The sequence below is a fragment of the Heptranchias perlo genome, unplaced genomic scaffold, assembly GCF_035084215.1.
Source record: "Heptranchias perlo isolate sHepPer1 unplaced genomic scaffold, sHepPer1.hap1 HAP1_SCAFFOLD_359, whole genome shotgun sequence".
NCBI classification, from domain to species: Eukaryota; Metazoa; Chordata; class Chondrichthyes; order Hexanchiformes; family Hexanchidae; genus Heptranchias; species Heptranchias perlo.
In genome coordinates, this window is record NW_027139371.1 from 47,875 (window position 1) to 70,405 (window position 22,531).

The 22,531-nt window shown below is 53.1% G+C and overlaps 1 protein-coding gene across 2 annotated transcripts in view; it reads right to left on the minus strand.

Annotated features, from left to right (window-relative positions):
• Window positions 1–385: 385 nt before the first annotated feature.
• The window catches only part of LOC137311567 (netrin-G1-like), a 73,146-nt gene continuing 51,000 nt past the window's right edge, over window positions 386–22,531 (minus strand). The window contains exons 2-7 of one of the 2 annotated variants that reach the window (XM_067978699.1): window positions 18,665–19,308; window positions 15,743–15,915; window positions 13,647–13,673; window positions 4,692–4,859; window positions 2,006–2,140; window positions 386–637 (exon numbers count right to left, since the gene is read on the minus strand). In XM_067978699.1, the coding sequence (XP_067834800.1) occupies window positions 408–637; window positions 2,006–2,140; window positions 4,692–4,859; window positions 13,647–13,673; window positions 15,743–15,915; window positions 18,665–19,308 (1,377 nt within the window). In that variant the 3' untranslated portion in view covers window positions 386–407. The remainder of the gene's footprint in view (window positions 638–2,005; window positions 2,141–4,691; window positions 4,860–13,646; window positions 13,674–15,742; window positions 15,916–18,664; window positions 19,309–22,531) is intronic. The other variant, XM_067978698.1, reaches the window with a different exon arrangement.

Consider the following 22,531-nt stretch of genomic DNA (forward strand, 5'->3'; position numbering starts at 1 on the left):
GTGACGACACTTCAAAAGTACTTCATTGTCTGTAAAGCTCTTTGGGACGTCCTGAGGTGGTGAAAGGCGCTATATAAATGCAAGTCTTTCTTTCTTTCTTCTTTCCCAAAGCTGGCCATCCGAGGCCAGGCTGGCGATTGGAGAATGAATATTAGCAGCTGCCTCCCTCCCTCCCTCCCTCCCTCCGGCGGGGGGTCTGAAAGTACAGTCCCCACTGACTGCCCAATCCTTCAGGGCTCGGAGATACAGTCGGGCTCGGTGGGTGGGTGGGTGGGCTCAGGCCTGGGTTACAGTTTGCCTTTCCCGGGCCGGAGGGCGGGGACCGTGTTTAACGGGGACGCAGTAAACGCTGGATTCTCCTCCGCTCTTTGCACCTTCCCGTGAGCGTCCGTGGCGCTGGAAGCAGGTCAGAGCGCCGGGCGTCTGTTAGCGGTGGTTAGCAGCGCAGTCAGTGACAGCAGCACCCGGTGTAAGGTGGGGTCCCGGGGGGATTGGGAGACACACCCTCCTGCTTCCTTCCCACACTGGCCTTTCTCACACAGGAGCCCGGTGTAGGGAGCGGGACAGCGACACCTCCCATTGTCCTCGCACACTCCTCCGTTCTGACACCGCGTCAGCAAGTTATCGCACACGCCGGCTGCAAGAGGTCAGAGAAAAGAAACGTCAGGTCACTGAAAATCTCCTGACCTCAGAGATTGTTTGAACTGTCGCCGCTCCCAGTGTTTCACTTTTACACCAACAACTACTTGCATTTATATAGCGCCTTTAACGTAGTAAAACGGCCCAAGGTGCTTCACAGGAGCGTAAATCAGAGAAAAATTAACACTGAACCACATAAGGAGATATTAGGACAGGAGACCAAAAGCTTGGTCAAAGAGGTAGATTTTAAGGAGCGTCTTAAAGGAGGAGAGAGAGGGGGAGAGGGGGAGAGGTTTAGGGAGGGAATTCCAGAGTTTAGGGTCCAGACTGCTGAAGGCACGGCCGCCAATGGGGGTGTGAAGGAAATGAGGGATGTGCAAGAGGCCAGAATTGGGGGAGCGCAGAGATCTCGGAGGGGTGTAGGGCTGAAGGAGGTTACAGAGATAGGGAGGGGTGAGGCAACGGAGGGATTTGAATGTGAGGATGTGAATCTTAAAATTGAGGTGTTGCTGGACCAGGAGCCAATGTAGGTCAGAGATCACAGGGGTGATGGGTGAATGGGACTAAATTGATGGTTAAATACTGAAGGAGAGACTGAGGGTTAAATTCTGTGTCCAATTATTGTGTCCAATTCTGGGCACCACACTTTAGGAAAGATGTCAAGGCCTTGGAGAGGGTGCAGAGGAGATTTACCAGAATGATACCAGGGATGAGGGACTTCAGTTATGTGGAGAGACTGGAGAAGCTGGGATTGTTCTCTTCAGAACAGAGAAGGTTAAGTGGAGATTTAATAGAAGTGTTCAAAATTATGAGGGGTTTTGATAGAGTAAATAAGATGAAATTGTTTCCAGTGGCAGGAGGGTCGGTAACCAGAGGACACAGATTTAAGGGAATTGGCAAAAGAACCAGAGGGGAGATGAGGAGAATTTTTTGACACATCGAGTTGTTCTGACCTGGAATGCGCTGCCTGAAAGGGCGGTGGAAGCAGATTTAATAATAACTTTCAAAAGGGAACTGGATAAATACTTGAAAAGGAAAAATTTGCAGGGCTATGGGGAAAGAGCAGGGGAGTGAGACTAATTGGATCGCTCTTTCAAAGAGCCAGCACAGCCTCGATGGGCTGAATGGCCTCCTTGTCTGCTGTCTGATTCTATGAAATGCTCCTCACTGAACTCCAGTCCCTCCCTTTGCGAGGAGCTGTGCCACTAATTGTTTCTCAGGGTGATGGGGGAACCCAGGAGGGTTCCTTGTCTAAAAGCCTTTGTGTTCCCCCCCCTGGTATCTCTGCTATCGGATCCACTGCTGACCCTGACACACAGGAGCCGGGTGGAGTGAGGGAGGGTCTGGTGCTGGAACGGTTACTTACCTCGGCAGCCCCTGTGCCAGTAATATCCGGGCAGGCACTTGTCACACTTGGGCCCTGCTGTCCCCTCCTTACAGTCACAATATCCCGTCTCATTACAGCGATCATGGAGTGAGCCATAGGGGTGACACTGACAGTCTGCAGAAACAAGACAACACACACACTGCACATGGCTGTTCCCAATAAAACCCATCAACACAACCTCAGGGACACAAATGACTCGGGCCCAGGACAGGGGACGAGCCGACTCTGGGGGGAAACAAGTCTCCAACAGTTTACAAACAGCGTCAATCGTCCACACACTGATTGGACACGGCCCGTGTTCCACTCCTTGGGGCGACTGCAAAGGATTAATGCAGGTTAAGAAGACCATAAAAAGCAAACCAAGCTCCGGGGTTCATTGTTAGAGGGAGAGAATTCACAATCAGAGAGGTTATGTTAAACTTGCACAGAACCTTGGTTAGACCACACTTGGAGAACTGTGCACAGTTCTGGTCTCCATATTATAAAAAGGATATAGAGACACTGGACAGGGTGCAAAAAATCATCAGGATGATACCAGAACTGAGAGGTTATAAATATCAGGAAAGATTGAACAGGCTGGGGCTCTTTTCTAAAGAAAAGAGAAGACTGAGGGGTGACCTGATAGAGGTCTTCAAAATTATGACAGGGTTTGATAAGATAGACGGAGAGAAGATGTTTCCACTTGTGGGGGAGACCAAAACTTGGGGCCATAAATATAAGACTGTCATTAATAAATCCAATAAGAAATTCAGGAGAAACTTCTTGACCCAGAGAGTGGTGAGAATGTGGAACTCGCTCCCACAAGGAGTAGTTGAGGTGAATAGTGTAGATGGATTTAAGGGGAAGCTGGATAAACACATGAGAGAGAAAGGAACAGAAGGATATGCTGATAGGGTGAGATGAAGTAGGGAGGGAGGAGGCTCGTGTGGAGCATAAACACCGACATAGACCAGTTGGGCCGAATGGCCTGTTTCTGTGCTGTACATTCTCTGTAATTCTATGTGTGGAGAATGGGAAGGAGATGAGGAAATGGAGAGAGAACATTGATGTTAGACAATGGGGGGAGGGTAACATTGAGCAGAGGCGAGTGATGCTGCTACGATGAAGGATGTTCGTTTGCCGAGAGTACAAACAACATACAAATTCCAGAAAAACAATGGAGACAGGGAAGCAATGATTATATCGTCACAACACAGGGCTTTCAATTTACCTCAGGGCCAGGCCTCATCGCGAGGGAAAGGTCGGACCGGGTCTGATCTCCGGGGAAAGGTCGGACCGGGTCTGATCTCCGGGGAAAGGTCGGACCGGGTCTGATCTCTGGGGAAAGGTCGGACCGGGTCTGATCTCCGGGGAAAGGTCGGACCGGGTCTGATCTCCGGGGAAAGGTCGGACCGGGTCTGATCTCCGGGGAAAGGTCGGACCGGGTCTGATCTCCGGGGAAAGGTCGGACCGGGTCTGATCTCCGGGGAAAGGTCGGACCGGGTCTGATCTCTGGGGAAAGGTCGGACCGGGTCTGATCTCCGGGGAAAGGTCGGACCGGGTCTGATCTCTGGGGAAAGGTCGGACCGGGTCTGATCTCTGGGGAAAGGTCGGACCGGGTCTGATCTCGGGGAAAGGTCGGACCGGGTCTGATCTCCGGGGAAAGGTCGGACCGGGTCTGATCTCTGGGGAAAGGTCGGACCGGGTCTGATCTCTGGGGAAAGGTCGGACCGGGTCTGATCTCGGGGAAAGGTCGGACCGGGTCTGATCTCTGGGGAAAGGTCGGACCGGGTCTGATCTCTGGGGAAAGGTCGGACCGGGTCTGATCCCCAGGGAAAGGTCGGACCGGGTCTGATCTCCGGGGAAAGGTCGGACCGGGTCTGATCTCTGGGGAAAGGTCGGACCGGGTCTGATCTCCGGGGAAAGGTCGGACCGGGTCTGATCTCTGGGGAAAGGTCGGACCGGGTCTGATCTCCGGGGAAAGGTCGGACCGGTTCTGATCTCCGGGGAAAGGTCGGACCGGGTCTGATCTCTGGGGAAAGGTCGGACCGGGTCTGATCTCTGGGGAAAGGTCGGACCGGGTCTGATCTCTGGGGAAAGGTCGGACCGGGTCTGATCTCCGGGGAAAGGTCGGACCGGGTCTGATCTCCGGGGAAAGGTCGGACCGGGTCTGATCTCCGGGGAAAGGTCGGACCGGGTCTGATCTCCGGGGAAAGGTCGGACCGGGTCTGATCTCCGGGGAAAGGTCGGACCGGGTCTGATCTCCGGGGAAAGGTCGGACCGGGTCTGATCTCCGGGGAAAGGTCGGACCGGGTCTGATCTCCGGGGAAAGGTCGGACCGGGTCTGATCTCCGGGGAAAGGTCGGACCGGGTCTGATCTCCGGGGAAAGGTCGGACCGGGTCTGATCTCCGGGGAAAGGTCGGACCGGGTCTGATCTCCGGGGAAAGGTCGGACCGGGTCTGATCTCCGGGGAAAGGTCGGACCGGGTCTGATCTCTGGGGAAAGGTCGGACCGGGTCTGATCTCTGGGGAAAGGTCGGACCGGGTCTGATCTCTGGGGAAAGGGGAGCTGATTCCTTTTGCTCAGCCCTATCGAAGGTTCCTTTTTGTTTCTTTATCTTGGTTTGGGCTGAAATCTGAAGGGTGAAGGAAGGAGGCGAGAGCGGAGATTGTAACAGGAACTGACCGAGGCAAACGTTGTGATGGTCCAGCTCTGCTGACGGGTTTCGGTGATAGCCCAGTCGGCACAACTGGCAGTGTCGGCCTCTCGTGTTGTGCTTACAGCTCACGCAAATGGTGGTGGTGAGCAGCTCGATGTAACTGCACCGGTTCGAGTGGCCGAAACATTCACAGTCTTGCAAGGAAAAGACAGAAAGTGTAGACGGGACGTAGACAGGACGTAGTCGGGTCGCAAACTGTGAGTGGGTCACATGCTGCAGGAATGAGAGGCGGAGAGGAAATGTCTGGAATGGGAGGGAGGGGAGACACTGAGACTTTTAGCAGTGAGGGGAGAACATCAGACTCCTGGCTCGATACGGTCACATTGAATCAGGCAGATGGCGATGGATGGGAACGTTCCAGGGTTTATAGAGTCCGGTGGTGGGTTTTATACAGGGCTTCCAAGTTAGGGGCCTATCAACTGTGACTCAGAGGGCAGCACTCTCGCCTCTGAGTTAGGAGGACGTGGGTTAAAGTCCCACTCCAGAGACTTGAACAAAAAATCCAGGCTGACACTCCAGAGCAGTACTGAGGGAGTGCTGCACTGTCGGAGGGTCAGTTCTGAAGGAGTGCTGCACTGTCGGAGGGTCAGTACTGAGGGAGTGCTGCACTTTCGGAGGGTCAGTACTGAGGGAGTGCTGCATTGTCGGAGGGTCAGTTCTGAAGGAGTGCTGCACTGTCGGAGGGTCAGTACTGAGGGAGCGCTGCACTGTCGGAGGGTCAGTGCTGAGGGAGTGCTGCACTGTCGGAGGTGCCATCTTTCTGCTGAGACATTAAACCGAGGCCCTGTCTGCCCTCTCAGGTGGACGGAAAAGTTCCCATGGCACTATTTTGAATAAGAGAAGGGGAGTTCTCCCGGTGTCCTGGCCAATATTTATCCCTAAACCAACCTCAAAAAACAGATTATCTTGTCATTTATTTCATTGCTGTTTGTGGGATCTTGTTGTGTGCAAATTGCCTGCTGCGTTTCTTACATTACAACACTGACCTCACTTCTAAAAGTACTTAATTGGCCGTAAAGCGCTTTGGGACAGCCTGAGATTGTGAAAGGCGCAATATAAATGCAAGTCCTTCTTTCTCCATCTTTCTGCTCTAAGCCAGTAGCATTGTTTGAGAGCTCCTCCCTTGCTTTGTGTTCGTGACCTCGAGTGATGAGATACTTGGCCGTGTCTGACCTTGCTTTGTGTTAGTGACCTTTGGTGATGAGATACTTGGCCGTGTCTGACCTTGCTTTGTGTTAGTGACCTCTAGTGATGAGATACTTGGCCGTGTCTGACCTTGCTTTGTGTTAGTGACCTCTAGTGATGAGATACTTGGCCGTGTCTGACCTTACTTTGTGTTAGTGACCCCTAGTGATGAGATACTTGGCCGTGTCTGACCTTACTTTGTGTTAGTGACCCCTAGTGATGAGATACTTGGCCGTGTCTGACCTTGCTTTGTGTTAGTGACCTCTAGTGATGAGATACTTGGCCGTGTCTGACCTTGCTTTGTGTTAGTGACCCCTCGTGATGAGATACTTGGCCGTGTCTGACCTTGCTTTGTGTTAGTGACCTCTAGTGATGAGATACTTGGCCGTGTCTGACCTTGCTTTGTGTTCGTGACCCCTAGTGATGAGATACTTGGCCGTGTCTGACCTTGCTTTTTGTTAGTGACCCCTAGTGATGAGATACTTGGCCGTGTCTGACCTTGCTTTGTGTTAGTGACCTCTCGTGATGAGATACTTGGTCGTGTTTGACCTTGCTTTGTGTTAGTGACCTCTAGTGATGAGATACTTGGCCGTGTCTGACCTTGCTTTGGATGAGCTGCGTCAGGAGAAATCACCAAAGATTAATCCCAGATGGAGAACAACGCGCGGTCTGACAGAACATCTGTACTGTGTGCACAAACACATCGACTCGAGACTGCACGGGACAGCAAGTGGGTCCGAGAGACAAGCAACCAGACACTTCCATCTCCGCCTCTCCACCAATCAGACAAAAACTGACACCGAGCCACATCAGGAGATCTTAGGACAGGTGACCAAAAGCTTGGTCAAAGAGGTGGGTTTTAAGGAGGGTCTTAAAATGGAGAGAGAGGTGGAGAGGTTCATGGAGGCAATTCCAGCGCTTAGGGCCCAGGCAGCTGAAGGCACGGCCGCCAATGGTGGAGCGATTAAAATTGGGGATGCGCAAGAGGCCAGAATTGGAGGAGCGCAGAGATCTCTGAGGGTTGTCGGGCTGGAGGAGGTTATAGAGATAGGGAGGGGTGTAGGGCTGGAGGGGGTTACAGAGATTGGGAGGGGTGTCGGGCTGGAGGAGGTTACAGAGATATGGAGGGGTGTCGGACTGGAGGAGGTTACAGAGATAGGGAGGGGTGTAGGGCTGGAGGGGGTTACAGAGATAGGGAGGGGTGTAGGGCTGGAGGGGGTTACAGAGATAGGGAGGGGTGTTGGGCTGGAGGAGGTTACAGAGATATGGAGGGGTGTAGGGCTGGAGGAGGTTACAGAGATAGGGAGGGGTGTAGGGCTGGAGGAGGTTACAGAGAAAGGGAGGGGTGTCGGACTGGAGGGGGTTACAGAGATAGGGAGGGGTGTAGGGCTGGAGGAGGTTACAGAGATAGGGAGGGGTGTAGGGCTGGAGGAGGTTACAGAGATAGGGAGGGGTGTCGGGCTGGAGGTGGTTACAGAGATAGGGAGGGGCGAGGGGCTGGAGGGGGTTACAGAGATAGGGAGGGGCGAGGGGCTGGAGGCGGTTCCAGAGATAGGGAGGGGCGAGGGGCTGGAGGAGGTTACAGAGATAGGGAGGAGCGAGGGGCTGGAGGGGGTTACAGAGAAAGGGAGGGGTGTCGGACTGGAGGGGGTTACAGAGATAGGGAGGGGTGTAGGGCTGGAGGAGGTTACAGAGATAGGGAGGGGTGTAGGGCTGGAGGAGGTTACAGAGATAGGGAGGGGTGTAGGGCTGGAGGGGGTTACAGAGATAGGGAGGGGCGAGGGGCTGGAGGGGGTTACAGAGATAGGGAGGGTTGAGGGGCTGGAGGAGGTTACAGAGATAGGGAGGGGTGTCGGACTGGAGGGGGTTACAGAGATAGGGAGGGGTGTAGGGCTGGAGGAGGTTACAGAGATAGGGAGGAGCGAGGGGCTGGAGGGGGTTACAGAGATCGGGAGGGGTGTCGGGCTGGAGGAGGTTACAGAGATTGGGAGGAGCGAGGGGCTGGAGGGGGTTACAGAGATAGGGAGGAGCGAGGGGCTGGAGGGGGTTACAGAGATAGGGAGGAGCGAGGGGCTGGAGGAGGTTACAGAGATAGGGAGGAGCGAGGGGCTGGAGGAGGTTACAGAGATAGGGAGGAGCGAGGGGCTGGAGGGGGTTACAGAGATATGGAGGGGTGAGGGGCTGGAGGAGGTTACAGAGATCGGGAGGGGTGTCGGGCTGGAGGAGGTTACAGAGATTGGGAGGAGCGAGGGGCTGGAGGAGGTTACAGAGATAGGGAGGGGTGTCGGGCTGGAGGAGGTTACAGAGATCGGGAGGGGTGTCGGGCTGGAGGAGGTTACAGAGATAGGGAGGAGCGAGGGGCTGGAGGCGGTTACAGAGATATGGAGGGGTGAGGGGCTGGAGGAGGTTACAGAGATCGGGAGGGGTGTCGGGCTGGAGGAGGTTACAGAGATTGGGAGGAGCGAGGGGCTGGAGGAGGTTACAGAGATAGGGAGGGGTGTAGGGCTGGAGGGGGTTCCAGAGATAGGGAGGAGCGAGGGGCTGGAGGAGGTTACAGAGATAGGGAGGAGCGAGGGGCTGGAGGAGGTTACAGAGATAGGGAGGAGCGAGGGGCTGGAGGAGGTTACAGAGATAGGGAGGGGCGAGGGGCTGGAGGGGGTTACAGAGATAGGGAGGAGCGAGGCCAGGGAGGGATTTGAACGTGAGGATGAGAATTTTAATTGCGAGGCGTTGCTGGACCGGGAGCCAATGTCGGTTCAATCAATCGCTTCTCCGGGTCCAATCACTGCCCGGGTTGGAGCTCGAAGCCGAGCGAACGCTAATTAGCTGGAATCTGGTCTGTGGAGCCGATGATTTAATGGGGGGAGGCCGGTGACAGGCTGTTATTATGGGATTTCAGTAATTCGAGTCGGTTGAGTGTTTGAAAGACAAACTGTGTAATCCAGTATCTGACTGAGTCTCCCTGTTATTATTCAGCGAGACTGAATCCAGTAACAATCACGGTCAGTCATTAAGGACAAAATAGATAATCATTGAAGACATTAGAACGAGTTTATCTTTAGTTAAGTTTGTGCCAGTGATGAAGGTTTTGATTGTCTGTTTTTTCATGTCGGTTCTGGCTGTACCTGGGCAGGAAAGGGGCAGGTTTGGGTCCAAAGTGTAACGTTTCATAGAACCAGAGGAACAGGAGTCGGCCATTCAGCCCCTCGTGCCTGCTCCGCCATTTGATAAGATCATGGCTGATCTGTGATCTAACTCCATATCCCTGCCTTTGGCCCAGATCCCTTAATACCTTTGGTTGCCAAAAAGCTATCTATCTCACATTTAAATTTAGCAATTTCTCAGATTTAAATTTAGCAATTGAGCTAGTATCAATTGCCGTTTGCGGAAGAGAGTTCCAAACTTCTACCACCCTTTGTGTGTAGAAATGTTTTCTAATCTCGCTCCTGAAAGGTCTGGCTCTAATTTTTAGACTGTGCCCCCTACTCCTAGAATCCCCAACCAGTGGAAATAGTTTCTCTCTATCCACCCTATCTGTTCCCCTTAATATCTCATAAACTTCGATCAGATCACCCCTTAACCTTCTAAACTCCAGAGAATACAACCCCAATTTGTGTAATCTCTCCTCGTAACTTAATCCTTGAAGTCCGGGTATCATTCTAGTAAACCTACGCTGCACTCCCTCCAAGGCCAATATGTCCTTCCGAAGGTGCGGTGCCCAGAACTGCTCACAGTACTCCAGGTGCGGTCTAACCAGGGTTTTGTATAGCTGCAGCATAACTTCTGCCCCCTTGTACTCCAGTCCTCTAGATATAAAGGCCAGCATTCCATTGGCTTTCTTGATTATTTTCTGCACCTGTTCATGACACTTCAATGATCGATGTACCTGAACCCCTAAGTCCCTTTGGACATCCACTGTTTTTAACTTTTTACCATTTAGAAAGTACCCTGTTCTATCCTTTTTTGATCCAAAGTGGATGACCTCACATTTGTTTACATTGAATTCCATTTGCCACAGTTTTGCCCATTCACCTAATCTATCAATATCGCTTTGTAATTTTATGTTTTCATCTACACTGCTTACAATGCCACCAATCTTTGTGTCATAGGAAAACTTAGATATGAGACTTTCTATGCCTTCATCGAAGTTGTTAATAAATATTGTGAATAATTGAGGCCCCAAGACAGATCCCTGCGGGACTCCACTCGTCACATCCTGCCAATGTGAGTCCCTTCCCATTATCCCTACTCTCTGTCGCCTTTCGCTCAGCCAACTTCCTAACCAAGTCCGTACTTTTCCCTCGATTCCATGGGCTTCTATCTTAGCTAACAGTCTCTTTTGTGGGACCTTATCAAATGCCTTCTGGAAGTCCATATCAATAACATCCATTGACATTCCCCTGTCCACCACTTTAGTCACCTCTTCAAAAAATTCAATCAGGTTTGTCAGGCACGACCTACTTTTCACAAATCCATGCTGGCTCTCTCTGATTAACTGAAAAGTCTTGAGGTGTTCAGTCACCCTATCATTAATTATAGACTCCAGCATTTTCCCCACAACAGATGTTAGGCTAACTGGTCTATAATTCCCCGGTTTCCCTCTCTCTCCTTTCTTAAAAAGCGGAGTGACATGTGCAATTTTCCAATCCAGAGGGACAGTTCCTGAATCTAGAGAACTTTGAAAGATTACAATTAGGGCATCCGCAATGTTCTCACCTACTTCCTTTAAAACCCTGGGATGGAAACCATCTGGTCCTGGGGATTTGTCACTCTTTAGTGCCATTATTTTCTTCATTACTGTTGTTTTACTTATGTTAATTTTATCGAGTCCCTGTCCCCGATTCAATATAAGTTTTCTTGGGATTTCCGGCATGCTATCCTCTTTTTCCACTGTAAATACTGACGCAAAGTAATTGTTCAACATGTCCGCCATTTCCCCATTGTCAATGAAAATATCCCCAATTTTGAAGGAGTCAACACTGCTCCTGACCACCCTCTTTTTCCTAATATAACCACAGGGTGTCCCAGTCCCAGTCCCATCATCACACATGTTCCTGTCCAGTATCGTAATGTGATATGGACACTCTGTCCCGGTCAGTACGGGGAGTTATGGACACTCTGTCCCGGTCAGTACGGGGAGTTATGGACACTCTGTCCCCGGTCAGTACAGGGAGTTATGGACACTCTGTCCCGGTCAGTACAGGGAGTTATGGACACTCTGTCCCCGGTCAGTACGGGGAGTTATGGACACTCTGCTCCCGGTCAGTACAGGGAGTTATGGACACTCTGCTCCCGGTCAGTACAGGGAGTTATGGACACTCTGTCCCCAGTCAGTACAGGGAGTTATGGACACTCTGTCCCGGTCAGTACAGGGAGTTATGGACACTCTGTCCCCAGTCAGTACAGGGAGTTATGGACACTCTGTCCCGGTCAGTACAGGGAGTTATGGACACTCTGTCCCAGTCAGTACGGGGAGTTATGGACACTCTGTCCCCAGTCAGTACAGGGAGTTATGGACACTCTGTCCCGGTCAGTACAGGGAGTTATGGACACTCTGCTCCCGGTCAGTACAGGGAGTTATGGACACTCTGTCCCAGTCAGTACAGGGAGTTATGGACACTCTGTCCCAGTCAGTACAGGGAGTTATGGACACTCTGTCCCGGTCAGTACGGGGAGTTATGGACACTCTGCTCCCGGTCAGTACAGGGAGTTATGGACACTCTGTCCCGGTCAGTACGGGGAGTTACGGACACTCTGCTCCCGGTCAGTACGGGGAGTTACGGACACTCTGCTCCCGGTCAGTACGGGGAGTTATGGACACTCTGTCCCGGTCAGTACGGGGAGTTATGGACACTCTGCTCCCGGTCAGTACGGGGAGTTATGGACACTCTGCTCCCGGTCAGTACGGGGAGTTATGGACACTCTGCTCCCGGTCAGTACGGGGAGTTATGGACACTCTGTCCCGGTCAGTACGGGGAGTTATGGACACTCTGCTCCCGGTCAGTACGGGGAGTTATGGACACTCTGTCCCGGTCAGTACGGGGAGTTATGGACACTCTGTCCCGGTCAGTACGGGGAGTTATGGACACTCTGCTCCCGGTCAGTACGGGGAGTTATGGACACTCTGCTCCCGGTCAGTATGGGTGCTGATTTGGGTGCTCAATGTCGCCGATGGTTTGGAATGACATGGACAGCATGCGAAGGGTTAAATAAACGGGAACGAGTTCATGCAAAATACGGGAAATGAAGGTGAAGAGATTGAGGCCGAGAGACACTCGTCCAGTTCCCATTTCTGTATCTGGGAGAACGGGATTACAACAGGTCCCGATTGATCTCGGTATCAGGAACCAGACAGCTTTCCACAAATACACTCAGTCCCTGTTCACACCTACACCTGTTCCACACTCACTCCCTGTTCACACCTACACCTGTTCCACATTCAGTCCCTGTTCACACCTACACCTGTTCCACACTCAGTCCCTGTTCACACCCACACCTGTTCCACACTCAGTCCCTGTTCACACCCACACCTGTTCCACACTCAGTCCCTGTTCACACCTACACCTGTTCCACACTCAGTCCCTGTTCCCACCGACACCTGTTCCACACTCAGTCCCTGTTCACACCTACACCTGTTCCACACTCAGTCCCTGTTCACACCTACACCTGTTCCACACTCAGTCCCTGTTCACACCCACACCTGTTCCACACTCAGTCCCTATTCACACCTACACCTGTTCCACACTCAGTCCCTGTTCACACCTACACCTGTTCCACACTCAGTCCCTGTTCACACCGACACCTGTTCCACACTCAATCCCTGTTCACACCTACACCTGTTCCACACTCACTCCCTGTTCACACCTACACCTGTTCCACACTCAGTCTCTATTCACCTACACCTGTTCCACACTCAGTCCCTGTTCACACCTACACCTGTTCCACACTCAGTCCCTGTTCACATCTACACCTGTTCCACACTCACTCCCTGTTCACACCTACACCTGTTCCACACTCACTCCCTCTTCACACCTACACCTGTTCCACACTCACTCCCTGTTCACACCTACACCTGTTCCACACTCACTCCCTGTTCACCGACACCTGTTCCACACTCAGTCCCTCTTCACACCTACACCTGTTCCACACTCACTCCCTGTTCACACCTACACCTGTTCCACACTCAGTCTCTATTCACCGACACCTGTTCCACACTCACTCCCTGTTCACACCTACACCTGTTCCACACTCACTCCCTGTTCACACCTACACCTGTTCCACACTCACTCCCTGTTCACACCTACACCTGTCCCACACTCACTCCCTGTTCACACCTACACCTGTCCCACACTCACTCCCTGTTCACACCCACACCTGTCCCACACTCAGTCCCTGTTCACACCTACACCTGTTCCACACTCACTCCCTGTTCACACCTACACCTGTTCCACACTCACTCCCTGTTCACACCTACACCTGTTCCACACTCACTCCCTGTTCACACCTACACCTGTTCCACACTCACTCCCTGTTCACACCTACACCTGTTCCACACTCAGTCCCTGTTCACACTTACACCTGTTCCACACTCAGTCCCTGTTCACACCTACACCTGTTCCACGGTCAGTGAAACACGAGGGGGGGTCGAGGGGAAGGTTCGTTCGCTCCAGATACAGAAATGGGCTCAGGGTCAGCAGGTCACAGGTCACAGGTCAGAGAGCGTAGGTCCTACTTACGGTCACTGGGGACGGTGTTCGGGAGGCCTGGTGAGGGAAACGGAAACAAAAATCAGGGCCTGAGTTCAGGTGTTTGTGTCGAACACGGATTATAAAGTATTTTAGTGGAACAATGTGACAGAACACAACGTAAACACATTACAGTGAAAGGAGACTTCTTCAGAGTGAAGGGAGGGGGAGGGGAGGAGGAGTTGGGTGGGAGTGGAGAGGGAGGGGTATTGGAGGTGGAGTAGAGATTGGAGAGGGAGGGGAAAGGAGAGGGGAACGCAAAGGAGAGAGGGGGAGGAGGGGAGACGGGGAGGAGGTGGGGTGAAGAGGGAGGGGGGAATGGAGGTGGATTGGAGATTGGAAGAGGAGGGGAGGGGAGAGGAGAGAAAAGGAAGGGTGATTGAAGGGGTTGGGGGAGGAAGAAGGGTGGGTTGGGGGAGGGGTTATCAGCTGGGGAGAGGGTTTGGGGGAGGAGTTGTCGGTTGGGGAGGGGGTTTGGGGGGAGGGGTTGTCGGTTGGAGTGGGGGTTTGGGGGGGGAGGGGTTGTCGGTTGGGAAGGGGGTTTGGGGGGAGGGGTTGTCGGTTGGGGAGGGGGTTTGGGGGGGGAGGGGTTGTCGGTTGGGGTGGGGGTTTGGGGGGGAGGGGTTGTCGGTTGGGAAGGGGGTTTGGGGGGAGGGGTTGTCGGTTGGGGAGGGGGTTTGGGGGGAGGGGTTGTCGGTTGGGGAGGGGGTTTGGGGATAATCCAGGAGTCACAATCACAGACTGAGCCCCACCTCACGGGGTCACACGGCCCCCCGGGGTCACGGGGGTCATGGGACTCAATCTCCCAGAGTGCAGTGTGGCCTGGGCTCTCGATGGGGCCGCCATCGCCGCCTCCATTCAACCGGCTCCTGGAATCGGGGAACCGACAGAGAAAGGGGCCGGGGGGGAAATTCACACCCTGGGGACCGACTATCTCCCCCCTCCTGAACCCTCTTCTCCCCCCTCCTGACCCCCTTCTCCCCCCTCCTGAACCCTCTTCTCCCCTCTCCTGAACCCTCTTCTCCCCTCTCCTGAACCCTCTTCTCCCCCTCCTGAACTCTCGTCTCCCCCATCCTGCACCCCCTTTTCCCCCCTCCTGCACCCCCTTCTCCCCACTCCTGAACCCCTTCTCCCCCCTCCTGAACCCTCTTCTCCCCTCTCCTGAACCCCTTCTCTCCCCTCCTGAACCCCTTCTCCCCCCTCCTGAACCCCTTCTCCCCCCTCCTGAACCCCTTCTCTCCCCTCCTGAACCCTCTTCTCCCCTCTCCTGAACCCCTTCTCCCCACACCTGAACCCCTTTTCCCCCTCCTGAACCCCTTCTCCCCCTCCTGAACCCCTCCTCCCCCCCTCCTGAACCCCTTCTCCCCCCTCCTGAACCCCTCCTCCCCCCCTCCTGAACCCTCTTCTCCCCCCTCCTGAACCCCTCCTCCCCCCCTCCTGAACCCCTTCTCCCCCCCTCCTGAACCCCTTCTCCCCCCCTCCTGAACCCCTTCTCCCCCCCTCCTGAACCCTCTTCTCCCCCCTCCTGAACCCCTCCTCCCCCCCTCCTGAACCCCTTCTCCCCCCTCCTGAACCCCTTCTCTCCCCTCCTGAACCCTCTTCTCCCCTCTCCTGAACCCCTTCTCCCCACTCCTGAACCCCTTTCCCCCTCCTGAACCCCTTCTCCCCCCTCCTGAACCCCTTCTCCCCCCTCCTGAAACCCTTCTCCCCCCTTGAGAACACCTCCTCCCCCCCTCCTGAACCCTCTTCTCCCCCCTCCTGAACCCCTCCTCCCCCCTCCTGAACCCCTTCTCCCCCCCTCCTGAACCCCTTCTCCCCCCCTCCTGACCCCCTTCTCCCCCCTCCTGACCCCCTTCCCCTCCCCCTCGTGGTTCCCTCCCCCTGGAGTCAGTCCTTATTCCTGTTCTCTGTCTCTGTCCAATCTCCCGCTCTGAGTCTCTGTTTACACATTAATTCATTCACAAACATCCATTTGCTTCTATTTTGGAATCGGTGCATTGCCGGGAGTTGGAATTAGAATGAAATCTGAACTGAAACCCAAGGTGCCGCCGGTATCAGGCGGGGCCGGAGAAGCCCTCGTTACTCACAGATATTGGCCGTCCCTTTGGGGATCGGGAGGTACGAGCCGGCTCTCCACGGCCGGCCTTGAAAGCCTTTCTTGCATCTCCCGCAGTCCGGCCCCGTCGTGTTGTGCTCACACTCGCAACTCAGCTTCCCCTTCTCCAGGGCACAGTTGTTGGCGTGAAGATTGCACTTACACCTGGCAAAAAAACAAGGGGACAAGCTGGTTTAAAATGACCCCGAGCAGCTCCGTTACACACCGGACTCTCTGCTCCGGGGCTCAGCTCTCCCTTTACCAGCTTAGGTTCCTGGTGTCTCCATCACAGGAAGGTCCTGGATCCCAGTTAAAGGTCATTGCAATTCCCAGCACAGGGAAATTCCCAGCAGAGGGAAATTCCCAGCACAGGACAATTCCCAGCACAGGACAATTCCCAGCACAGGACAATTCCCACTGACTGGAGCAGCAGAGACCAGGAACATGGGTCAACCCTAAAAAGAGAAAGAACTCCCATTTCTACAGTGCCTTTCACCACCTCAGGACGTCCCAAAGTGCTTTACAGCCAATGAAGTAAATTTGAAATGTAGTCACTGTTGCAATGCAGGAAACACAGCAGCCAATTTGCGCACAGCAAGATCCCACAAACAGCAATGTGATAATGAGATCTCGCCTCTGAGTCGAAAGATCACAAGAGATTTGAGCACATAATCCAGGCTGGCACTCCTCGGTGTCAGTACTATGGGAATGTTGCACTGTCAGAGGGTCAGTACTGAGGGAGTGCTGCACTGTCGGAGGGTCAGTCCTGAGGGAGTGCTGCACTGTCGGAGGGTCAGTACTGAGGGAGTGCTGCACTGTCGGAGGGTCAGTACTGAGGGAGTGCTGCACTGTCGGAGGGTCAGTACTGAGGAAGTGCTGCACTGTCGGAGGGTCAGTACTGAGGGAGCGCTGCACTGTCGGAGGGTCAGTACTGAGGAAGTGCTGCACTGTCGGAGGGTCAGTACTGAGGGAGCGCTGCACTGTCGGAGGGTCAGTACTGAGGGAGTGCTGCACTGTCGGAGGGTCAGTACTGAGGGAGTGCTGCACTGTCGGAGGGTCAGTACTGAGGGAGTGCTGCACTGTCGGAGGGTCAGTACTGAGGGAGTGCTGCGCTGTCGGAGGGTCAGTACTGAGGGAGTGCTGCGCTGTCGGAGGGTCAGTCCTGAGGGAGTGCTGCACTGTCAGAGGGTCAGTACTGATGGAGTGCTGCATTGTCGGAGGGTCAGTACTGAGGGAGTGCTGCACTGTCGGAGGGTCAGTACTGAGGGAGTGCTGCACTGTCGGAAGTGCTGTCTTTTGGATGAGAATTCAAGGAAGAGCGGGGGAGTTCTCCCCGGTGTCCTGACCAATGTTTATCCACCAACCAATATCATAAAACAGATTATTTGGTCATTATCACATTGAAGAGGGTTTAGTCGCTGTGATGGGAGTTTACAGTTTCTGGGGAAGGTCGGTCTGGGATCACCTCCTTGTGAAATATATATTTTAATGTTCTAAAGGACACAATCGCATCGCTGACATTAACAGTGAGTGTGATGAAGATTTCCCTTTAGTAAATACGATGTGGAAAGGCCCAGTGTGTTGTGAGGGTTTCTGTGTTGTAAAGTGTGAGATCGCTGGTCTCGGGGATTCTGTGCTAACAGCATCGGGCCGCTGTTTAACTCACTGGGAAGGTGAAGCTTCAAAATCTGCAGATTGGTCCTCACACATTCAGCACATTTGCTGTTCTCGGCACTTTTTGCTGAACTAAGCAGAAACCCAGACAGTTCCTTGGAGGCAAATTAACCTCAGCGTAAACATTTTCCTGTTCCTGTTCTCGAATTAGTGTCTGAAGATTCTCCTGGACTAAAAGCTCGAGTGAGTCTCCCAGATGCTGAGTGTAGAATTTCTCATCTACAGGCTGCCCCCCGTTGACATCATCTGAAAACACAACGTCAGGTTCCACATGTACACTGACGACACCCAGCTCTACCTCACCCCCACCTCTCTCGACCCCTCCACTCTCTCTGATTTGTCACGCTGCTTTTCCAACAGCCAGTACTGGAGGAGCAGAAATTTCCTCCAAATAAATACTGGGAAGACCAAAGCCATTGTCTTCAGTCCCCGCCTCAAACTCCGTTCCCCAGACACCGGCTCCATCCCTCTCCCCGGCCACAGTCTGAGGCTAACTCTGCTGCCCGTATCCTAACTCGCACCAAGTCCCGTTCTCCCATCACCCCTGTGCTCACTGACCTACATTGGCAACGCCTCGATTTTAAAATTCTCATCCTTGTTTTCAAATCCCTCCATGGCCTCGCCCCTCCCTATCTCTGTAACCTCCTCCAGCCCTACAACCCTCCGAGATCTCTCCAATTCTGGCCTCTTGCACATCCCCAATTTTAATCGCTCCACCAATGGCAGCCGTGCCTTCAGCTGTCTAGGCCCTAAGGTCTGGAAATCCCTCCCGAAACCTCGCGACCTCTCCACCTCTCTCTCCTCCTTTAAGACGCTCCTTAAAACCTACCTCTTTGACCGAGCTTTTGCTCACCTGTCCCTATATTTCCTGATGTGTCTCAGTGTCAAATTTTGTTTGATAATCACTCCTGTGAAGTGCCTTGGGATGATTTACTACGTTAAAGGGGCTATATAAATGCAAGTTGTTGTTCTTATTGATGATAGTATTCCCTCCAGATGTTAGCCCTGATAGAATGCCCTCCAGATGTCAATTGATAGTATATCCTAGATGTTTGCCCTGATGGACCATCCCCCAGATGTTTGCCCTGATGGACTGTCCCCCAGATGTTTGCCCTGATGGACCGTCCCCCAGATGTTTGCCCTGATGGACCATCCCCCAGATGTTTGCCCTGATACAGCGCCCCCTGGATGTGAAGTGTGGGATCAGTGACCCTGAGCAGAGGTGACGAGGAGCTCTCACCGTCCGTGAATCTCCACGTTGGAGATGGCGTAGAAGTATTTGGAGAGGTTGAGCTGGTCGACGCTGGTGGCCCCGGTGGCCGGCCGGAGCAGCCTGACCCGCAGGTCGGTCAGGGTGAAGAAGTCCCTCAGGTCCTTGGTGGTGTCCAGCTGGCCGTAGAGCGAGGCCATGTTGCGGAGAAGGGGCCCCCCGAACAGGGCGAACCGCTCCCTGATCTCGAAGCGGACCGTCTTGTCCACCTTCCACACGTAGCCCCTGGAGTCCTCCTCCGTGCAGATGATGTCCAGCACCGAGGCTGGGCTCAGATCCCGGACCGTTCTCCGCTCCATCCCGAAGGAGTTGAGGCAGTCGGCAGCATAGAACTGGTAGGGCTGCCACGTCCGGCCGTGGTCCAGAGATTTCTCCAGGACCATCTGCTCCGGCCGGCCCGACTCGAAGGTGATGACGATATCCTCGGTCAGCTCGATGGTCTTGCCCCAGGACAGGGTGATATTGACCAGGAGGGGCTCGGGGAAACTCCTCCAGGAGACGCTTTGCCAAAAGGTGTTTGGGATCCGGCCCTCGTGATCCAGCATCAGCTCGGGGGGGTGTGCGAGCTCGGGCGTGCGAGCATCACACTCGTTGTTGCACATGTAGGGGTTCTCCTGGAAATGGGCACAGAGCAACACGGGTTAGATACAGAGTTAGGCCCCATCGACACTGTCCCATCAAACAGTCCCAGGGCAGGTACAGCACGGGTTAGATACAGAGTAAAGCTCCCTCTACACTGTCCCATCAAACACTCCCAGGGCAGGTACAGCACGGGTTAGATACAGAGTAAAGCTCCCTCTACACTGTCCCATCAAACACTCCCAGGGCAGGTACAGCACGGGTTAGATACAGAGTAAAGCTCCCTCTACACTGTCCCATCAAACACTCCCAGGGCAGGTACAGCACGGGTTAGATACAGAGTAAAGCTCCCTCTACACTGTCCCATCAAACACTCCCAGGGCAGGTACAGCACGGGTTAGATACAGAGTAAAGCTCCCTTTACACTGTCCCATCAAACACTCCCAGGGCAGGTACAGCACGGGTTAGATACAGAGTAAAGCTCCCTCTACAATGTCCCATCAAACACTCCCAGGGCAGGTACAGCACGGGTTAGATACAGAGTAAAGCTCCCTCTACACTGTCCCATCAAACACTCCCAGGGCAGGTACAGCACGGGTTAGATACAGAGTAAAGCTCCCTTTACACTGTCCCATCAAACACTCCCAGGGCAGGTACAGCACGGGTTAGATACAGAGTAAAGCTCCCTCTACACTGTCCCATCAAACACTCCCAGGGCAGGTACAGCACGGGTTAGATACAGAGTAAAGCTCCCTCTACACTGTCCCATCAAACACTCCCAGGGCAGGTACAGCACGGGTTAGATACAGAGTAAAGCTCCCTCTGCACTGTCCCATCAAACACTCCCAGGGCAGGTACAGCACGGGTTAGATGCAGAATAAAGCTCCCTCTACATTGTCCCATCAAACACTCCCAGGGCAGGTACAGCACGGATTAGATACAGAGTAAAGCTCCCTCTACACTGTCCCATCAAACACTACCAGGGCAGGTACAGCACGGGTTAGATACAGAGTAAAGCTCCCTCTGCACTGTCCCATCAAACACTCCCAGGGCAGGTACAGCACGGGTTAGATACAGAGTAAAGCTCCCTCTGCACTGTCCCATCAAACACTCCCAGGGCAGGTACAGCACGGGTTAGATACAGAGTAAAGCTCCCTCTGCACTGTCCCATCAAACACTCCCAGGGCAGGTACAGCACGGATTAGATACAGAGTAAAGCTCCCTCGACACTGTCTTGGAATCCAGGAATATCCATCCACTCTAATTTTCTCAGGGATAAGTTTTGATTAAACTGTACGCGCTCCATCTCACTGCACTCTGTGCTGGACGGTTAGACAGCTGGTTAATTATATCGCTGTCGTGTCGAGGAATGATGCTCGCTCTGTCAAACTAAAAATAGCTTCACACCACTAAAATATTTAGAGACCTGAATTGTAAAACTACACAGGAATTGGAAACACAACAGTAAGATCCCACCTGATCCTCACTGGGGGTGATTCCCCGTCACCGGGGGTGATTCCCCATCACTGGGTCACTGGGAGTGATTCCCCTTCACTGGAGGTGATTCCCCGTCACCGGGGGTGATTCCCCGTCACCGGGAGTGATTCCCCGTCACCGGGAGTGATTCCCTGTCACTGGGGTTGATTCCCTGTCACTGTGTAGTTTGTTGTATCAGAATTAGGAATATCTGGATCACAGAATTTATCAGCCAGTTTCTCAGGAATGTTGTTCTGAAAGAATCATTTGTGTTTATTAATTCTCGGGATGTGGGCGTCGCTGGCGAGGCCGGCATTTATTGCCCAAAAGGAGAGAGAGAGAGAAAGGAGGAGAGTTTTCCGGGCGGAATGATCGAGGGGCAGTTGTCTTTTTACAGTCCGTTGTTAAAACAATCCCTTATTTCCGATCAGGCCATAATCCTGGGCTCTGGGTGTCAGACCACAGCCCAGCCTGTGGTCCTAATGATGCTTTATCTGCGGCTGGTTTGCGAGGAAGCAGTCGGAGATGGCAGGGCTCCCTCGGGCTCACTTCAGGTCAGGGTCCTTCCGCAGTGAAGCAGCGACAGAGACAGCGGCAGCTCCACATATTTCACACAAGGTGCATTTCGGGAATGAGTCGACGGCCCGCAGACAATCAGAGGTCACACATCAGCTTTTATGTGGGTCGTATTCTCTCATCACAATGTTCCCAGATTCTCTGATGATTCCGACAGTCGGGTGAAGGACAGACGAGGCCTCGGAGAGGGTGCAGAGGAAATTTACCAGAATGGGACCAGGGATGAGGGACTTCAGTTATGTGGAGAGACTGGAGAAGCTGGGATTGTTCTCCTCAGAGTAGAGAAGGTTGAGGGGAGATTTAATAGAGGAGTTCAAAATTATGAAGGGTTTTGATGGAGTAAATAAGGAGAAACTGTTTCCAGTGGCAGGAGGGTCGGTAACCAGAGGACACAGATTTAAGGTAATTGGCCAAAAAACCAGAGGAGAGATGTGGAGAATTTTTTTCGCAGCGAGTTGTTCTGATCTGGAATGCGCTGCCTGAAAGGGCGGTGGAAGCAGATTCAATAATAACTTTCAAAAGGGAATTGGATAAATACTTGAAAAAGAAAAATTGGCAGGACTATGGGGAAAGAACGGGGGAGTGGGATTAATTGGATAGCTCTTTCAAAGAGCTGGCACAGGCATGATGGGCTGAATGGCCTCCTTCTGTGCTGTAAGATTCTACGATTCTCTGATTGTAAGTCAGGATGGTGTGTGACTCGGAGGGGAACTTGGAGGTGACGGTGTTCCCATGCACCTGCTGCCCTTGTCCTTCTCGGTGGTGGAGGTGGTGGGTTTGGGAGGTGCTGTCGAAGAAGCCTTGGCGAGTTGCTGCAGTGCATCCTGTGGATGGGACACACTGATACTCTCCCCAACATCGGCAACACAGAATCAGACCAACATCCTTTTCCAAATGATCACACAGCTCGCCTGTTAGACCGCAATCTTCAGAAAGTGGCTGTTGCAGCAATCAATAAAACTAATGTGTGAGAAAGATGGAGAGGGGGCCGTATACAGAGAGAATCGAGATTAATGAATCTACAATTCTCACAGCATCTTTCTGAAGGCACTGACTAAAGCTGGATAATAGAGATTAACAAGAGAAATTAAAGATAGTATTGAATCAAAGGAAGAGGCAGAGAAAGACACCAGAAAAAGCAGTAAGCCTGAGGATTGGGAGTATTTTAAAATTCAGCAAAGGAGGACCAAGAAATTGATAGAGGGA